General features: G+C 48.8%; 1 protein-coding gene across 1 annotated transcript in view; it reads left to right on the forward strand.

Moving 5' to 3' along the window:
- Nucleotides 1–240: 240 nt before the first annotated feature.
- Nucleotides 241–15,410, forward strand: part of MATN3 (matrilin 3) — a 301,459-nt gene continuing 286,289 nt past the window's right edge. The window contains exon 1 of the mRNA XM_069605007.1: nt 241–587. Coding sequence (XP_069461108.1) covers nt 329–587 — 259 coding nt within the window. The 5' untranslated portion in view covers nt 241–328. The remainder of the gene's footprint in view (nt 588–15,410) is intronic.

Here is a 15,410-nt window from a genome sequence, read left to right on the forward strand (position 1 = left end):
TTACAATAATGCAGCTGAAAGGGTCCATTTTCTGGGGGATTTTCTGCTGCAGCAGAGTGCGAAACCCCCTACTTTGGTAAACGAGGACCTCTGGGGTGGGGTGTACCGATTTCAGAAGTCTCTGGGGGGCAATGGAGAGATAGCCCAGCCCACAACGTGCGCACACCCCTTTGCTCAACATCACTCCAATGGAGGGGCGCCGGGAGAATCAGTGGGTGGGATATCTCTTAAGAGCGTCTGGAGACTTTAAATAGGTCCAGTGTGGAACTCTGCGCGTTCGTGGGCAGTGTTTCGCTCCGGGTAAAGGGTGAGCGCATAGGCATTCAAAATGAGGCACCTGCTGCTTGGTGGGCTTCTCTGTTCCTTTTCCTGCCTCCTTGCTTTGGTTCACGGGACACACTATCGGTTTTACGGCTACACTGGACCGAGGAACTTCGGCTATCGGCCCCCGAACTACAACAGGCCCGCTGCACCTGTACTCCAGCAGCCGCCACCAGCGCTGGCTACTAGGCCTCGGGCGGCGCCAGCCACCACCACCACCACCACCAGCAGCAGCAGCAGGACCACCACCAGGAACCGGCCCACAGGTAGGAAGAGGAATGAGCGGTGAGAGGGTGGAATGGGGATACATTGTTTGGGCTGGGGGATAAAACGCGAGGGAAAGTGGGAGAGGAGATTGACGGAGGAAGGCGAATGAGTGCATTTTACGGGGGAATTGAAAACTTTGTAGTAAAGGCGCCGGGATGTAACATTGAACAATGGGGGACGGCGACAGATGAACATTTCATATCAGGAGAGAGCCATGTGAGAGTTTAGGCTGCAGCGTAGAAGGGTGCATGAGCGCAGGGCGGTGTAGGAGGGCACTTTGGGCGTGAGCGAAACCCAGAGACTGAAAGCGGGAAGAGGTGGGCAGGAGAAGAGGGAAAGAAGACCGTGGGGTGTGAGAGACGGCGTATACGGACTGGAAGGTAAACAGAGCACGCAGCAAAGACCTGGAAGAAAATGGGTACACGCCTGTAACAGGCCTCGAAGAGTGATTAAGTACACGGGCGGAGTAGAACAAGGACACTAGGAGTGCAACTGGCAAGGGAAGGGCATAACCAGCCAGAGAAATGACGACCAGAACGCATGAAACAATGCACAAAATGACATATTTTCATATACTTTATTACATACCATGGCACGTAATTCTGTTCAGTCAAGGTGGGTGTCATGCAGTTCTTAAATAATTGCACCTGGGGCAGTGGGAAATCACGTGCTCGACTGTTTGCCTTTCCTTCCATCGGGCCCCTGCGCAGGGGCTTTCATGGAACATGGAACTCTCGCTCGCAGTCACTGAGTCGCAATATCTTCACCCGTACAGTACAGGGTTTATGATGGAATGCAATCGCATTCCGACCTCAACTTCTTTTCTGCGCGAGACACAGCTCACAACTAACTGAAAGGTTTCATTTTGGAACCTCTTTATTTTCGCTGCAAGTCTCCTAATCTATCAGAGCGTCCAGTCCAGACCATGGCACACTGAGAACAACATGCACGAGGTTCATACTCTGACGGCACTTCACAAAGATGGCGCGTCTGCTGGCAGGGTGTGCTTGCATTGTGATGTCTCATCCATTCAGAGCCGTGACTGAGCGACTGACTCCCACAATGAAACTTTTCCAGATCACGGGGACTCGGTGTGGGTCGAAAATGGCAAGCTGGTCGATGCTGTCCAGTCAGAAGTCCTCCACGATGGCACGCGGACCCTATAAAAGAGCTGTCCAACTCCGGGGCTCGAGTAGGCCGGGAATAAGTCAGAGAGTTCTGATCTGCTTGTCAAGTCTCCCCCAACCAGGAAGCGCATACAGGAGGTCCAGTTTCTAGAGGGGCAAGTCCGTCATTCATGGCATGCGCGTCAAGGTGTTGTTATGGTGCGACACAGTATATTGAAGACTCTGCAGACTGCAGGAAGGGCTGCGTCCACACACCAGCCCCTTAGCGCGGCCTCTTAGCTCCCCTGGCCTTAGGAATGTATCACAGGTAACAGACATTCCAGCGGCATTCCACGTGCCATGTGTTAAATGAAGTTCAGCAACCCCACGAATTCCAATTCCCAGCAGCAGTAAAACTGCATCTCAAATACTTCTTTGTAAAGGTTAAACAACTTGGGCTATTATCCAATTCTTGTCATAGAAACATTGTAGCTTTAATAAAACATCATTTTTAATTTTGCTCTCTTAAATTCTTTGCTGAAACAGAAACACTGCCTGACCTCATCTTATTGATGGGTTTTATAATAAATGGTAAATGCTAGAACACAGATAAATATCTTACTAAGATTGCTTCCGGTGTGACAGGTTGGGACTGTGGCTTCCAGAGGCAGCCTTACAGAACCCCCGAGTAATGTTTGGTTGGAGGGAATGATCCTTGCAGACATACAGTCCAGGGTCTAATAAGGGAACGCCAGACATTCACTCATGACTATTTTAGTGCACTGAAAACCCGTTTGCCTTCACTATTGCTTTTCTCATTGATCTGTGAGCTTTTTGTGTGCACACTGTCCAGTTGTTTTCCATCTCTTCCTGGACTGCTCTTGAGTTTAGCTTGCGCCTAGGATAGCTGCCTCCCCAGGGTCCCTTCACTCCTTCTGGGACAGCTGCCTGATCACAAGAACCGCAGAACATACCAGCTTCTTACTTACTTGGGGATGTGGGGTTAGGGCGCAGGGGGTAACAGGCTGTACTATATTTGTTGACTAAGATAATCAACTGCCGTGTGGAAGTGGTCTGAGCTGTAGCTACAGCTGCTGCATCTGTGACAATATCTTTTAACCTGATATTGATGAACTCTACAAAGTTTTGTGTTTCCAAATCCCCTGTTCACAGTTTTCCATTTAACTTCACACTAGTATGTCACATTTGTAAACCTCCGTAGCTGTAACTTAAGCACAAGGGATTTGATTCACAAAGATTCGCTCTGCAGCCATGCGGGGGATGCTCTTGTCTTCCTCAGAGTTTCACCTGCTACCGGCTCAAGAGACCCCAAACTGGAGCAAATCTGAAGATGTCTGGAGCATCTCTGTAATGCGCTTGAGCAAATCTTGGCAAATCACGTTTGCACATGAGCATCTCAAAGATGCTGCAGGCATCTCCAGATTTTCTCTAGTTTTAGGCTTTATGATTCAGGTGTAAGACAGATATGATATGCTGACGGGCATTCAGGTATTTCCTTATTTGCTCCTGTGCACATATTTTGTTTATTAGGCCCAATACTTAGAAGTAACGCTCTTTAGGATAACAGGTTATTACGACCGATGCAAAGGGGTATTTAGCACTGCAGCAAAAATGTTGCCCATTACCAAGACATTATAGCCCAGTGGAAAACTCCGCCTAGTGAGTCCGCCAATTACTGCAGGTGGTAACTTCCTTACCATCCATGGTAACTACATTGACACAAGCAATCTCCATCACTGATCAAACTCACCGAAACACTGCCAGAATATGTTATAGCAGGCAGCTGTGTTCTGCTGTATTTCTATAACTCCTTGAAATGGAAAAATATGTGTTGGTCTGGGATTGCAGAAGCACATGGCCCACTCTACTTTTTCAGTTGTCCCCCTGTCAGCTATCGCATCTCCCCACAACACCACTCCACACCATCACTATAGACTAGCAGTCTGTCAGCACATCCACATCACTTCACTATCACTCCATCGCAAGACACCAACATCCCCACAACACCCCACTATATACCATCACTCAACATCCCAACTCCACTCCCCGCCTCCACACTACCACATCTCATTATATCATTACAGAAAAGGTGAAATGTATCTTTTAATGTGCATGAATAACTTGGTGCATCAAAGTATTTCTCACAAAAACATTTCTGTTTTATGGTTGGACATATTTTTACTCGTTTATAAAATACTTCCATTGGGAACGGGACTTATGTTTTCACTCCCATAAAAATAATTTAATAACTTTTTAATAAATCAAAGAGAAATATCACAGTATATGATGCCGACTTCCAGTCATGGTCAGGCGAGGCAGAGTCTTCTGGAACAATTGTGAGAGACTTTTTATTTCATTATTATTATTTCACATTTACTTTGGAAACTGAAAGCATCTTCTGTGGCTGACTGTGGAAGGTGGACACACAAGAGAACATTGACTTTTCCGACCCTAACCATTTTCCCAGTTGGGTGTGAAGTGGTGACCCCTGAAAGAACATTGACTTTGCTCACGTAAATATGTTGACTGTCTGTGTTTGGAGTTGGGAACACCCCCAGACAACATTCATTTTGCTGACCCTAACACTGATATCAGTTGTCTATTCCTAGCCTGCCATAGTTTCTTTAACCCCTTCAACCTGCCCCACACGATTTCTTGTGTAGATAATAATTCACGTGTGCTATCCCAATTTAAACGTGGTCTTGTGTCCAGTCGCCCCAGGCCACAGCTGACCAACATAATCCCCATTCAGCTGGTATTGGATATATGTCATTTGACCCACAGATCTGTGAGATTCATCCCAAGACACTTAACATACCCACAACACCCCACTATATACCATCAATCAACATCCCAACTCCACTCCCCGCCTCCACACTACCACATCTCCCTCCACATCACCACCACACCACTTCACACCACCACTTCATTTTTCCACAGCAGCACTCCATATCAACACACAGCCTCATAGATAAGGGGTGTATCAGCCACCTTTACTCCCCCAAAATAGGCAAATACTCCCAAAAATAAAGATAGGGAGTAAAAATACCCCAATAGAAAAATGGGAAATGGGTAAATAGGAGCTTATACTCCTGCTTTCTTCCAAACTGCTCCATGAATGTGTTTAGGTCGGTAGTGCATGTAGTACTACAGAAAGACACTAATATCATTACAGAAGAGGTGAAATGTAACTTTTAAGGTGAATGAATAACTTGGTGCAACAAAGTATTTCTCACAAAAACATTTCTGTTGTATAGTTGGACATATTTTTACTCGTTTATAAAGTACTCCCATTGGGTACGGACTTATGTTTTCACTTCCATAAAAATAATTTTACTCCCAACTTTCAGGGTGTTAAACTACTCACACTTCAAAATCTTATGTGGAGTGCTGTCACCACACATCCACAGCCCCTCTGCACACCCACATCCACACTTCCACATCACTCCATACCTCCATGCTACTCCACACCTTTACACCCCAAATCCACTTCATCACACACGACTCCACACCTCACTCTACACCACCCCGACTTCACTACTCACTCTATACTACCCCTACATCTTTCCACACAACCACTCCACATCACCACACCTCTGAAGCCTTGCTGCACAATCCCATTCCGTAACACCCCATAACTCCATGCTACGCCACACCACCACCCTCACGGCATTACCATACCCTCACTCTACACCACCACTCCACTCTACACCACGACTCCACACCACCTCATACCCATACCCACACCTTACACAACCACTCCACACCAAAACTCCACACCGTTACAAAACCACTTTACACCACTCCTACACCACTCCACTCTACCACGCCTCCACTACACCGCATCACCCTACTCCACTGCACCATTATGCTCCACCCCACCTCACAACGTATCCCTCCATACAAATCCTACCCCCACTCTCAACCCTCACTATCCACGCCTCCACTCTTTCCTCTGCCGCACTCTACCTTTACATAACCACCACCCCTTTTCATCCCTACCTCCCGCTCTACCCCTTGCGTCCACCCCGGCTGCACCACACTCTACGGCCACCCACTCCTTCTGATGTCTTTCTACCCACCTCCCACCCATCCTTAAACCTGCTTGCCCACACCTCTCACCCCTCTCATCCACCCATACTTCACAGGGTTCAAAATTAAGATTCGATGAGCAGGAGCTAAAACCAGCTCCTGGGTGTCAGCATCACCCAGTAGGCAGGAGCTACCGCTGGGGAATCAGGAGCGAGTACCTAGCGCACTGTAAAACCTCCACTTGAGATACACACTTGACCTTTTTGTCCATTATCTGTGATTCATTATGTTTTAAATGTGTACCAGATGTGTCCTAATTCTTCTTTATAAGCATTCTCAAATACTCATGTTTGTAAGGCATCGTTTGGCCTGGGGAACCAAAAGTATCTCCTGGTAATTATTGTTTTCAAGCTAGCCAGGCTCTCCTAGGCTAGAAGCAGGAGCTAAATAGCTCCCAGCTACACTCAATTTCTAACCCTGCCTTCACAACCTCTTTTCTACCCCACCCACCCACGCTTTCTCAACCCCTCTATCCCCACCCACCCTTTCTCTTGATCACCCGCCTCTAGACCCTTGCTCACCATTCTCTACACCCACCCTTGCTTAACCTTCTCTACAATTCCTCATCAGTCTCCACCCAACCCTCCAACCCTTGTTCCTCCTCTACACCACCATTCCATCCTTGCTCACCCTGCTCTACCGCCACCCACACTTGCTTGCCCTCTTCTACCCTCACCCACCCTTGCCCATCCTCCTCTACCCCGACCCACTCTCCCTTGCTCACAATATATACCACCCTCCCACTATTCTGCACCATTCTCTACAACCACACCTGGCACTACCCCCTTCCACACCCCACTCTACCCCCACAAACCCATGCTTCCAAACCTCTCTATACCCTCTCCCTCCACCCTACAACATCATTCTCTACCTCCTCCCTTCTACACCCTTGTTTACCCCCAGCCTCCCATATTGCACACCTACATACCCTTCAATACACCTCTCTTCCCCCACCCACCTGGCCTCATCCCTCTCTACCACCACTCACCCTTCCTTACTCCTCACTACCACCACCCAACCTTCCTCACCCTTCTCTAGCCTCACCAACCAGCCCTTCCTCACCCCTTTCACCCACCCACCTTTGCCCAAACCCTCTAATCTACCCACCCATTCTCATCCCTTTTTACAACCACCCATTCACCCTTCATCATCCCATCACCACCCACCTCCCATCCTCATTCTCACTCTACATGCTCATCCTCCTCTTCCTCCCACCCTTTTACCCTACCACCCTTCCACACACCCCTCCCACCTCTCCTAACCCATCTATCCCACCATGCCCCACTGCTCTGTAACATCACCCATCCACCCTCAGTACCACTCTCTACTCCCACCCCACCTTTACACACCATTCTCTATCCCCACTCACCCTTCTACACCCCATCTTACTACTAGCCACCCATTTTCCACCTACCCTTCCACACCCATTTCTAACCCCACCTCTTCTTGTTAGCCTGGAACAGTCACCGGAACCAGCATGCGTCAAGGACCACCAGGTAAGGAAAGGTAAGTCCAGGGGAGAATTAGGTCTGTGGGGCAGGCTGCCGAGGATCCATGCTGTGGAGGCGCTGGAAATGCACTAGTCCGTGTCGAGGTACATGGCTCTGAGACATGTGCAAGCACATTGCAAGATGCAAGCATTTGCTCCCGCCCGGGCGTAGAATGTCAGTGACTCTCCGGCCTCATTGGCACCATTCGGCCCATGGGACAATTGTGCACCTGACAAGGGATGTCCTAATAGAATAGTAATAATGGAGGAACAGAGGTATCATCTGGAAGGACCTAGTTTGGGAAAGGAGGAGAGTTACGAAAAAGTATCATCTAGACATAATTATACTAGAGGAGGCAGGTGGTCCTCAGGTGAGAGTTGTCTTGAAGGAAGAACGCTGCCATCAGGAAGGGAAGCATTGGGGGAAGAAGGGCTATCAACTGAAGACAGGCTTATTAGAGATGAGAAGGAGAGAGAGGGAGAGAAAGATTTTGGATTATTGATAAATCTGGAGGTAATACACTGGAAGAAACTATTGAGGAAAGCAGAAGAACAAAGGTTGTTGCCATCTGGAGAGGAGGTTGGAGTAAAACCACCACGCCAGAGGGGGAATATAGTTACCTCTCCTGTGACAGAGGGAGGAGAACAGGCACTCCAACTTGCCAGTAATGTTCGCGAAGTTCCATTGGCACTGGGTGGATTAAGATGGATCATAGAGGCATGAGGAAGAAAGTGACAGTATTGTTATACAGCAGAACACAGGGTTAGAGGTACAGGCAGGAAAGACTAAGTTAGGGATTCAGTCTGAATCTATGTTGACGCCAGTTACGGCGCGGCGCAGTGATGCAGCGCAGTGATCAAATAGATCACTTTACCCACGTCCCCCAGTCCGCATTCCCCTACCCTACCCCCCACCCCACTTACTTTTACGGCAGCACACTTCTGTGTGCGCTGCAGACTCCCCGCTATCCCTGCAGCGCCAGTTCCTCCCACTTACGTGGGTCGGAGCTGACGTTGCAGGGTGCTTTTTATTTAACTTACTAGGCCCCTGCTTACCTCAATAGTAAGCGGTGGACACCCCCACAACTCCCGACTCCCGTTACTGCCCCCAAGGTGGGCAGGCAACACCCCTGAAACTCCCAGTCTGCTTGAGCGCAGCAATGGGAGTCGGTAAATCGAAATGCACCAAAGTCGCCGTAACTGCGCAGTAGAGTTACAAGGTCGACATTTTTGTGCATTTCTGTATAGTCCTGGTATATAGTACAGAGAGAGAGAGACAGGAGAGAGGGGGGATAGCCCAAGGCCTGCTGTCGGACTCCTGGAAAGGTTAATCTCCTAAAGAGGAGGGGGCAGCTACCCTTCCCTTTACGCCAATGACCCAGTGACATTTCTAGACCAGTAACCCATGGAGCTCAGAGGGTCTGATGCCTTGGCGACTTCATCATTGGTTTAAGGAACTTAGAAAGGCTGCAACTCAAAGAGAAATATCACAGTATATGATGCCGACCTCCAGTCATGGTCAGGCGAGGCAGAGTCTTCTGGAACAATTGTGAGAGACTTTTTATTTCATTATAATTATTTCACATTTACTTTGGAAACTCAAAGCATCTTCTGTGGCTGACTGTGGAAGGTGGACACACAAGAACATTAACTTTTCCGACCCTAACCATTTTCCCATCTGGGTGTGAAGTGGTGACCCCTGAAAGAACATTGACTTTGCTCACCGTAATTATGTTCACTGTCTGTGTTTGGAGTTGGGAACACCCCAGACAACATTAATTTTGCTGACCCTAACACTGATATCATTTGTCTATTCCTAGCCTGCCATAGTTTCTTTAACCCCTTCAACCTGCCCCACACGATTTCTTGTGCAGATAATAATTCACGTGTGCTATCCCAATTGAAACGTGGTCTTGTGTCCAGTCGCCCCAGCCCACAGCTGACCAACATAATCCCCATTCAGCTGGTATTGGATATATGTCATTTGACCCACAGATCTGTGAGATTCATCATGCTCTTCTAATTAAAACTGAATCAAATAGATTTGTATTACCAGGTTCTCCTCAAGAAAACCACCTAGATTGTTCTATTTATTTTTAGGATATTTGGATATCACAGACTAGAAACCTTAACTGGCCATGTGAATGGAAACATTTGTAAATCAAAACACCTCTATCTACATACATTTTACTGCAAGGAAGCCCGGTGAGTGTGTGTGCCCTTTTCAGTTGCCCACAGCCCATTCCGGGCCCTCCATCGCTGTTTCAGGCCCCTCAGAGCCTTGGTCGCCACCCGTTCCCTCCCCGCTCCCTCTTCCATGTTCTCCTGCCTCCCGCCTCCCGACCCGCCCAGCCCCGCCTGATTGGTCCCCAGGACCTTGTGTTGCCAGGCCTAGCGGCCGCGTAACCTCACCCGGCCCCATTTACTGCAAGCAAGCCCGGTGAGTGTGTGTGCCCTTTTCAGCTGCCCACAGCCCATTCCGGGCCCTCCATCGCTGTTTCAGGCCCCTCGGAGCCTTGGTCGCCACCCGTTCCCTCCCCGCTCCCTCTTCCATGTTCTCCTGCCTCCCGCCTCGCCCACCCCGCCTGATTGGTCCCGAGGACCTTGTGTTGCCAGGCCTAGCGGCCACATAACCTCACCAGGCCCCATTTACTGCAAGCAAGCCCGGTAAGTGTGTGTGCCCTTTTCAGCTGCCCACAGCCCATTCCGGGCCCTCCATCGCTGTTTCAGGCCCCTCGGAGCCTTGGTCGCCACCCGTTCCCTCCCCGCTCCCTCTTCCATGTTCTCCTGCCTCCCGCCTCCCAACCCACCCACCCCCGCCTTGATTGGTCCCGTCTAGAGGATCCCCCTTTCATTGCTAGTCCCCCCCTGGGCAGCTCTCTGCCCAGCAGCCCCTGCGGCTAAGGACCCGAGGCAAAGGACGGCTCCTACAGAGACGGTGCCGAGACGTATCTGCAGGTATCCACAGGAGAAGCAAGAAGCCAACAATAAGTAAGTGTGGCAAGGGCGGGGACTGAAGCAACTACTTCACGCCATACTACCCTACTACTCATCTAACAAAGCATCACCAGTGTAAATTCATAATATCTGTAGTATATTTGCATTTGGAAACTCCATCCTATACTTGGGAATTGCTTTTAGAAGTGTGCCCAATAGCCTCTCTGTGAAAGTTGCATTTAGAATTGTTCCCAATACCCTCTCTGTGAATTTAGAAGTGCGCACAATAGCCTCTCTGTGAAAGTTGCATTTAGAAATGTGCCCAACAACCTCTCTGTGAAAGTTGCATCTAGAATTGTTCCCAATAGCCTCTCTGTGAATTTAGAAGTGCGCCCAATAGCCTCTCCGTGAAGGTTGCATTTTCAAAGTGTGCCCAATAGCCTCTCTGTGAAAGTTGCATTTAGAATTGTTCCCAATAGCCTCTCTGTGAATTTAGAAGTGCGCCCAATAGCCTCTCTGTGAAAGTTGCATTTTAGAAGTGTGCCCAATAGCCTCTCTGTGAAAGTTTCATTTAGAATTGTTCCCAATAGCCTCTCCGTGAATTTAGAAGTGCGCCCAATAGCCTCTCTGTGAAAGTTGCATTTAGAAGTGTGCCCAATAACCTCTCTGTGAAAGTTACATTTAGAAGTGGGCCCAATAATCTCTCTGTGAAAGTTGCATTTAGAAGTGTGCCCAATAGCCTCTCTGTGAATTTAGAAGTGTGCCCAATAGCCTTCTTGTTGAATTTAGAAGTGTGCCCAATAGCCTCTCTGTGAAAGTTGCATTTAGAAGTGTGCTCAACAGCCTCTCTGCGAATCTAGAAGTGTGCCCAATAGCCTCTCTGTGAAAGTTGCATTTAGATGTGTGCCCATTAGCCTCTCTGCGAATCTAGAAGTGTGCCCAATAGCCTCTCTGTGAAAGTTCCATTTAGAAGTGTGCCCATTAGCCTCTCTGCTAATCTAGAACTGTGCCCAATAGCCTCTCTGTGAAAGTTGCATTTAGAAGTGTGCCCATTAGCCTCTCTGTGAATTTAGAAGTGTGCCCAATAGCCTCTCTGCGAATCTAGAAGTGTGCCCAATAGCCTCTCTGTGAAAGTTGCATTTAGAATTGTGCCCAATAGCCTCTCTGTGAATCTAGAAGTGCGCCCAATAGCCTCTCTGAGAAAGTTGCATTTAGAAGTGTGCTCAATAGCCTCTCTGTAAATCTAGAAGTGCGCCCAATAGCGTCTCTGTGAAAGTTGCATTTTCAAGTGTGCCCAATAGCCTCTCTGTGAAAGTTGCATTTAGAAGTGGGCCCAATAATCTCTCTGTGAAAGTTGCATTTAGAAGTGTGCCCAATAGCCTCTCTGTGAATTTAGAAGTGTGCCCAATAGCCTCTCTGTGAAAGTTCCATTTAGAAGTGTGCCCATTAGCCTCTCTGCAAATCTAGAAGTGTGCCCAATAGCCTCTCTGCGAATTTAGAAGTGTGCCCAATAGCCTCTCTGCGAATTTAGAAGTGTGCCCAATAGCCTCTCTGTGAAAGTTGCATTTAGAAGTGCGCCTAATAGCCTCCCTGTGAAAGTTGCATTTAGAATTGTGCCCAATAGCCTCTCTGTGAATCTAGAAGTGCGCCCAAAACCTCTCTGAGAAAGTTGCATTTAGAAGTGTGCTCAATAGCCTCTCTGTAAATCTAGAAGTGCGCCCAATAGCGTCTCTGTGAAAGTTGCATTTAGAAGTGTGGCCAATAACCTCCCTGCGAATTTAGAAGTGTGCCCAATACCCTCTCTGTGAATTTAGAAGTGCGCCCAATAGCCTCTCTGAGAAAGTTGCATTTAGAAGTGTGCCCAACACCCTCTCTTGAATTTAGAAATGTGCACAATAGCCTCTCTGTGAATTTAGAAATGTGCCCAATAGCCTCTCTGTGAATTTAGAAGTGTGCCCAATAGCCTCTCTTTGAAAGTTGCATTCAGAAGTGTGCCCAATAACCTCTCTGTGAAAGTTGCATTTAGAATTGTTCCCAATAGCCTCTCCGTGAAGGTTGCATTTTCAAAGTGTGCCCAATAGCCTCCCTTTGAAAGTTGCATTTAGAATTGTTCCCAATAGCCTCTCTGTGAAAGTTGCATTTAGAAATGTGCCCGGGGGGCGTGGCCAATGGACGCGGCATGAAGACGTGAGCTCTCGGTGCTCCTGAAGCCGTCAGCCGTATCCTGCGATATCCTGCTAGAAAAACGACTGCCCATGTGAAGTAAAAGGTGTTTTCGGGTATCGGAACATAACGTCTCTCATGCCCGGTGGTCCAAGTGTGAAATTGGCTGCCAGTTTCAGAGATATAAGCTGGTAAAAATTGGAGTGACGACGTTTGGGAAGTTTCCAAAATGGCCGCCGGGCGCTGCTGAGCGCGAACCCGGCGACGCTGCAAATCCTGGTACCTGTGGAAGAGAAGCTGTGCGGAGACGGTCGCTGCTTCAGAAGAAGGGGACTGCCCCCCCCCCCCTGCGCGGACCAACGGATTGCCGAAGAGAGGGGACCGGCTACATGTGAGGACTCACGCCGGAATTCCTGGCCTTCCCCCCCGGCTCCCCGAGTGGACGCAGGCGCTCCGTACATCGTTGAGCGCCCGCCAGCCTGCTGCTTACCTGCTACTCTGCTAACCTGTGGTGCGCACCGGGAGGAGGAACCCACGAGACCCGGTAAGGAGAGGCGGGAGTGAGCCCTGTAATTTGTCTGCCTGCCTGGAACGAGCTGTGGGAGAGGAGCTCCCGTGATCCCATCTCCCTGCAAGCGGGCCCCCTGCCTGGGGTAGAGCAACACCCTGAGAGACTGCCGCACGAGTGAACTGATATCCGTTTGCTTTCCCAGCGCAGGCCTTGAAATACTGGCGCATAGATGAAGACACAGGCCCCCTGCAACGGCTTCTCCCAACCCATAGCGATTTGAGAAGTGCCTCTCAACCACAGAACGTACTTTTCTTCATAGTACAAGGCCCTGCTTTGCAATATGGGGAAGGACAAACCTAGAAAGACCTCCACCCAAAGCAGGATAGAACAGTATGCAACCACTCCGCTGTCTAGATCACCAGAGAGATTAGCATCGACTGAACCTGACATCATGGAGGAGGACTTCTCTCTCAGGGATGTGATGGGCGCCATTGCCAGCTCTAGGACATCAATGGAGAAGAAAATGGATGCCATTGGAGCTGAGGTATCCCTGTTGAGACATGACTTGCAGAAGCTGACCGCACGCACCGGAGAGACGGAAGCACGCATATCGGTGACCGAGGACAATCTACAAGGTGTCAAGGAAGAGTAGACGAAAGTGAGGGTCGATCAAGGCGCAATAACGTCTGCATCCTAGGCCTGCAGGAAAAAGCCAAAGGAGAATGCATGGAGCTGTTTCTTGAAAGATGGCTATTAGACATATATGATGCTGAATCCTTCTCCAAATTCTTTTCTATCGAAAGAGCCCACCGCATCCCAACAGGCAGGGTCACCCCTGGGGCGCCACCGTGTGCGATCATAGCAAGACTTCTGAACTATAGAGACAGGGATGCCATACTACAAATGGCAAGAACGAATGGGTCCATCACCTATAACGGCTCGAAGATCTCCTTTTTCCCTGACTTCACTAGAGAAGTCCAAAAAGTGTGCCAATCCTTTGACCCACTTAAAAACGCCTTCAATCGCTTGGAATCAAAGATGGTCTGATTTTCCTTGCTCAACTCAAGATATACTACAAGGGCACAACAGTACACTTTTTGGATCCCAAAGAGGCATGGAATTGGGCAGAAAGGCACATTGAAGGCGATTGGAACGGAAAGAAGAAGGCTGGAAACGACCGTAATAGACCACATCCAGAAAGACCACCGGACAACAGTCCACCACAGCAGCAGGAAAATGCGCCACAACTGGAAAACGCATGACGGAAACGGCAACAGAAAAGGCAAGTGAAAACACGAAACACAAAAGAGGAATGAAACCTGCTAAAAACAAGTTTCACATGGCAGAAAGTAAGTAATGGCTGGCGAATGGAACCGCCCCGCCCCCCCTTTTGGCAAAGAAACGAACGTACAAAGATAGGCAGAGCCCTAGACTGCCTAGATATTCTGTTTAAGTAAAGTTTGAACTGTTAAGGGGCGACAGATGCTTCGGTTGGGGATGAAGTATGGGGAGGGGGAGTTTGGCAAAAGTTTACAAGTTGGAAATACTCGATGAAGCACTACATATTACATAAAACAGTGACTAATCGGCTAGCAATCACTGCTCCCTGCTACGAGTCACACGCGTCCAACGCCCTCACTATGGGAGGCTCCATTACCAGCTGGAACCATACACTTGAACGCAACTCTACAAGACAATAAGAATAAAACTTTAAAACTACTCACCTGGAACGTAAATGGCCTAGGAAACAGCCTGAAAAGGAGGCTGGTGAGACAGTTCCTGAACAGGCACAGTCCGGATAGAGTCTTCCTAACAGAGACCCATCTGGCGGGTACATCCAACGCACTATTTTAAACGTTCGAACTATCGCACAACCATACAAGCTGGTTTCACGATGGGAGCCAGAGGGGTCTTGATATTAATCCACAAAAGATTACCGCTCACCCTCACCAAAACAATACAGGACACTGGGGGCAGATTCATATATGGCGATCTATGCCCCACCGACTCTCCAATCCAGACTTATGGACGATGTAACGCCCTTGCTAACCAGCGACACCTCGGACACTTTGGTCCTAGGAGGAGATTTCAATGACGTCATGAACAATGTACAAGACCGTACGCATCTACGTAACAGAGACTCTAACCGTCAAACCAATCGGCCACATTTGTGGAAGCGTTTGGTATTAAAGATGTGTGGCGCGACCAACACCCGGAAGAAAAAGGGTACTCCTTCCACTCTGGAGTACACGCATCGCTATCACGCTTGGATTACTTCTTCATGCCCGCGACATTAACACACACAGTAACGCAAGCCGAATACCTTCCACGGGGCATCTCAGATCACTCCCCTCTACTCATATCACTCACGACGTGCAAACCAGCTCCTCCACCGGTGTGGAGATTGAATAACTACTACCTGGGTTCCCCTGAGCTGATTGAACGCATACAAAAGGCCACTACAGAGTACTTTGAGACCAATGAAGGATCGGTAGAAAGTCCC

Source organism: Ambystoma mexicanum, chromosome 4p, assembly GCF_040938575.1.
Source record: "Ambystoma mexicanum isolate Mex_15411 chromosome 4p, UKY_AmexF1_1, whole genome shotgun sequence".
Classification (NCBI taxonomy): Eukaryota; Metazoa; Chordata; class Amphibia; order Caudata; family Ambystomatidae; genus Ambystoma; species Ambystoma mexicanum.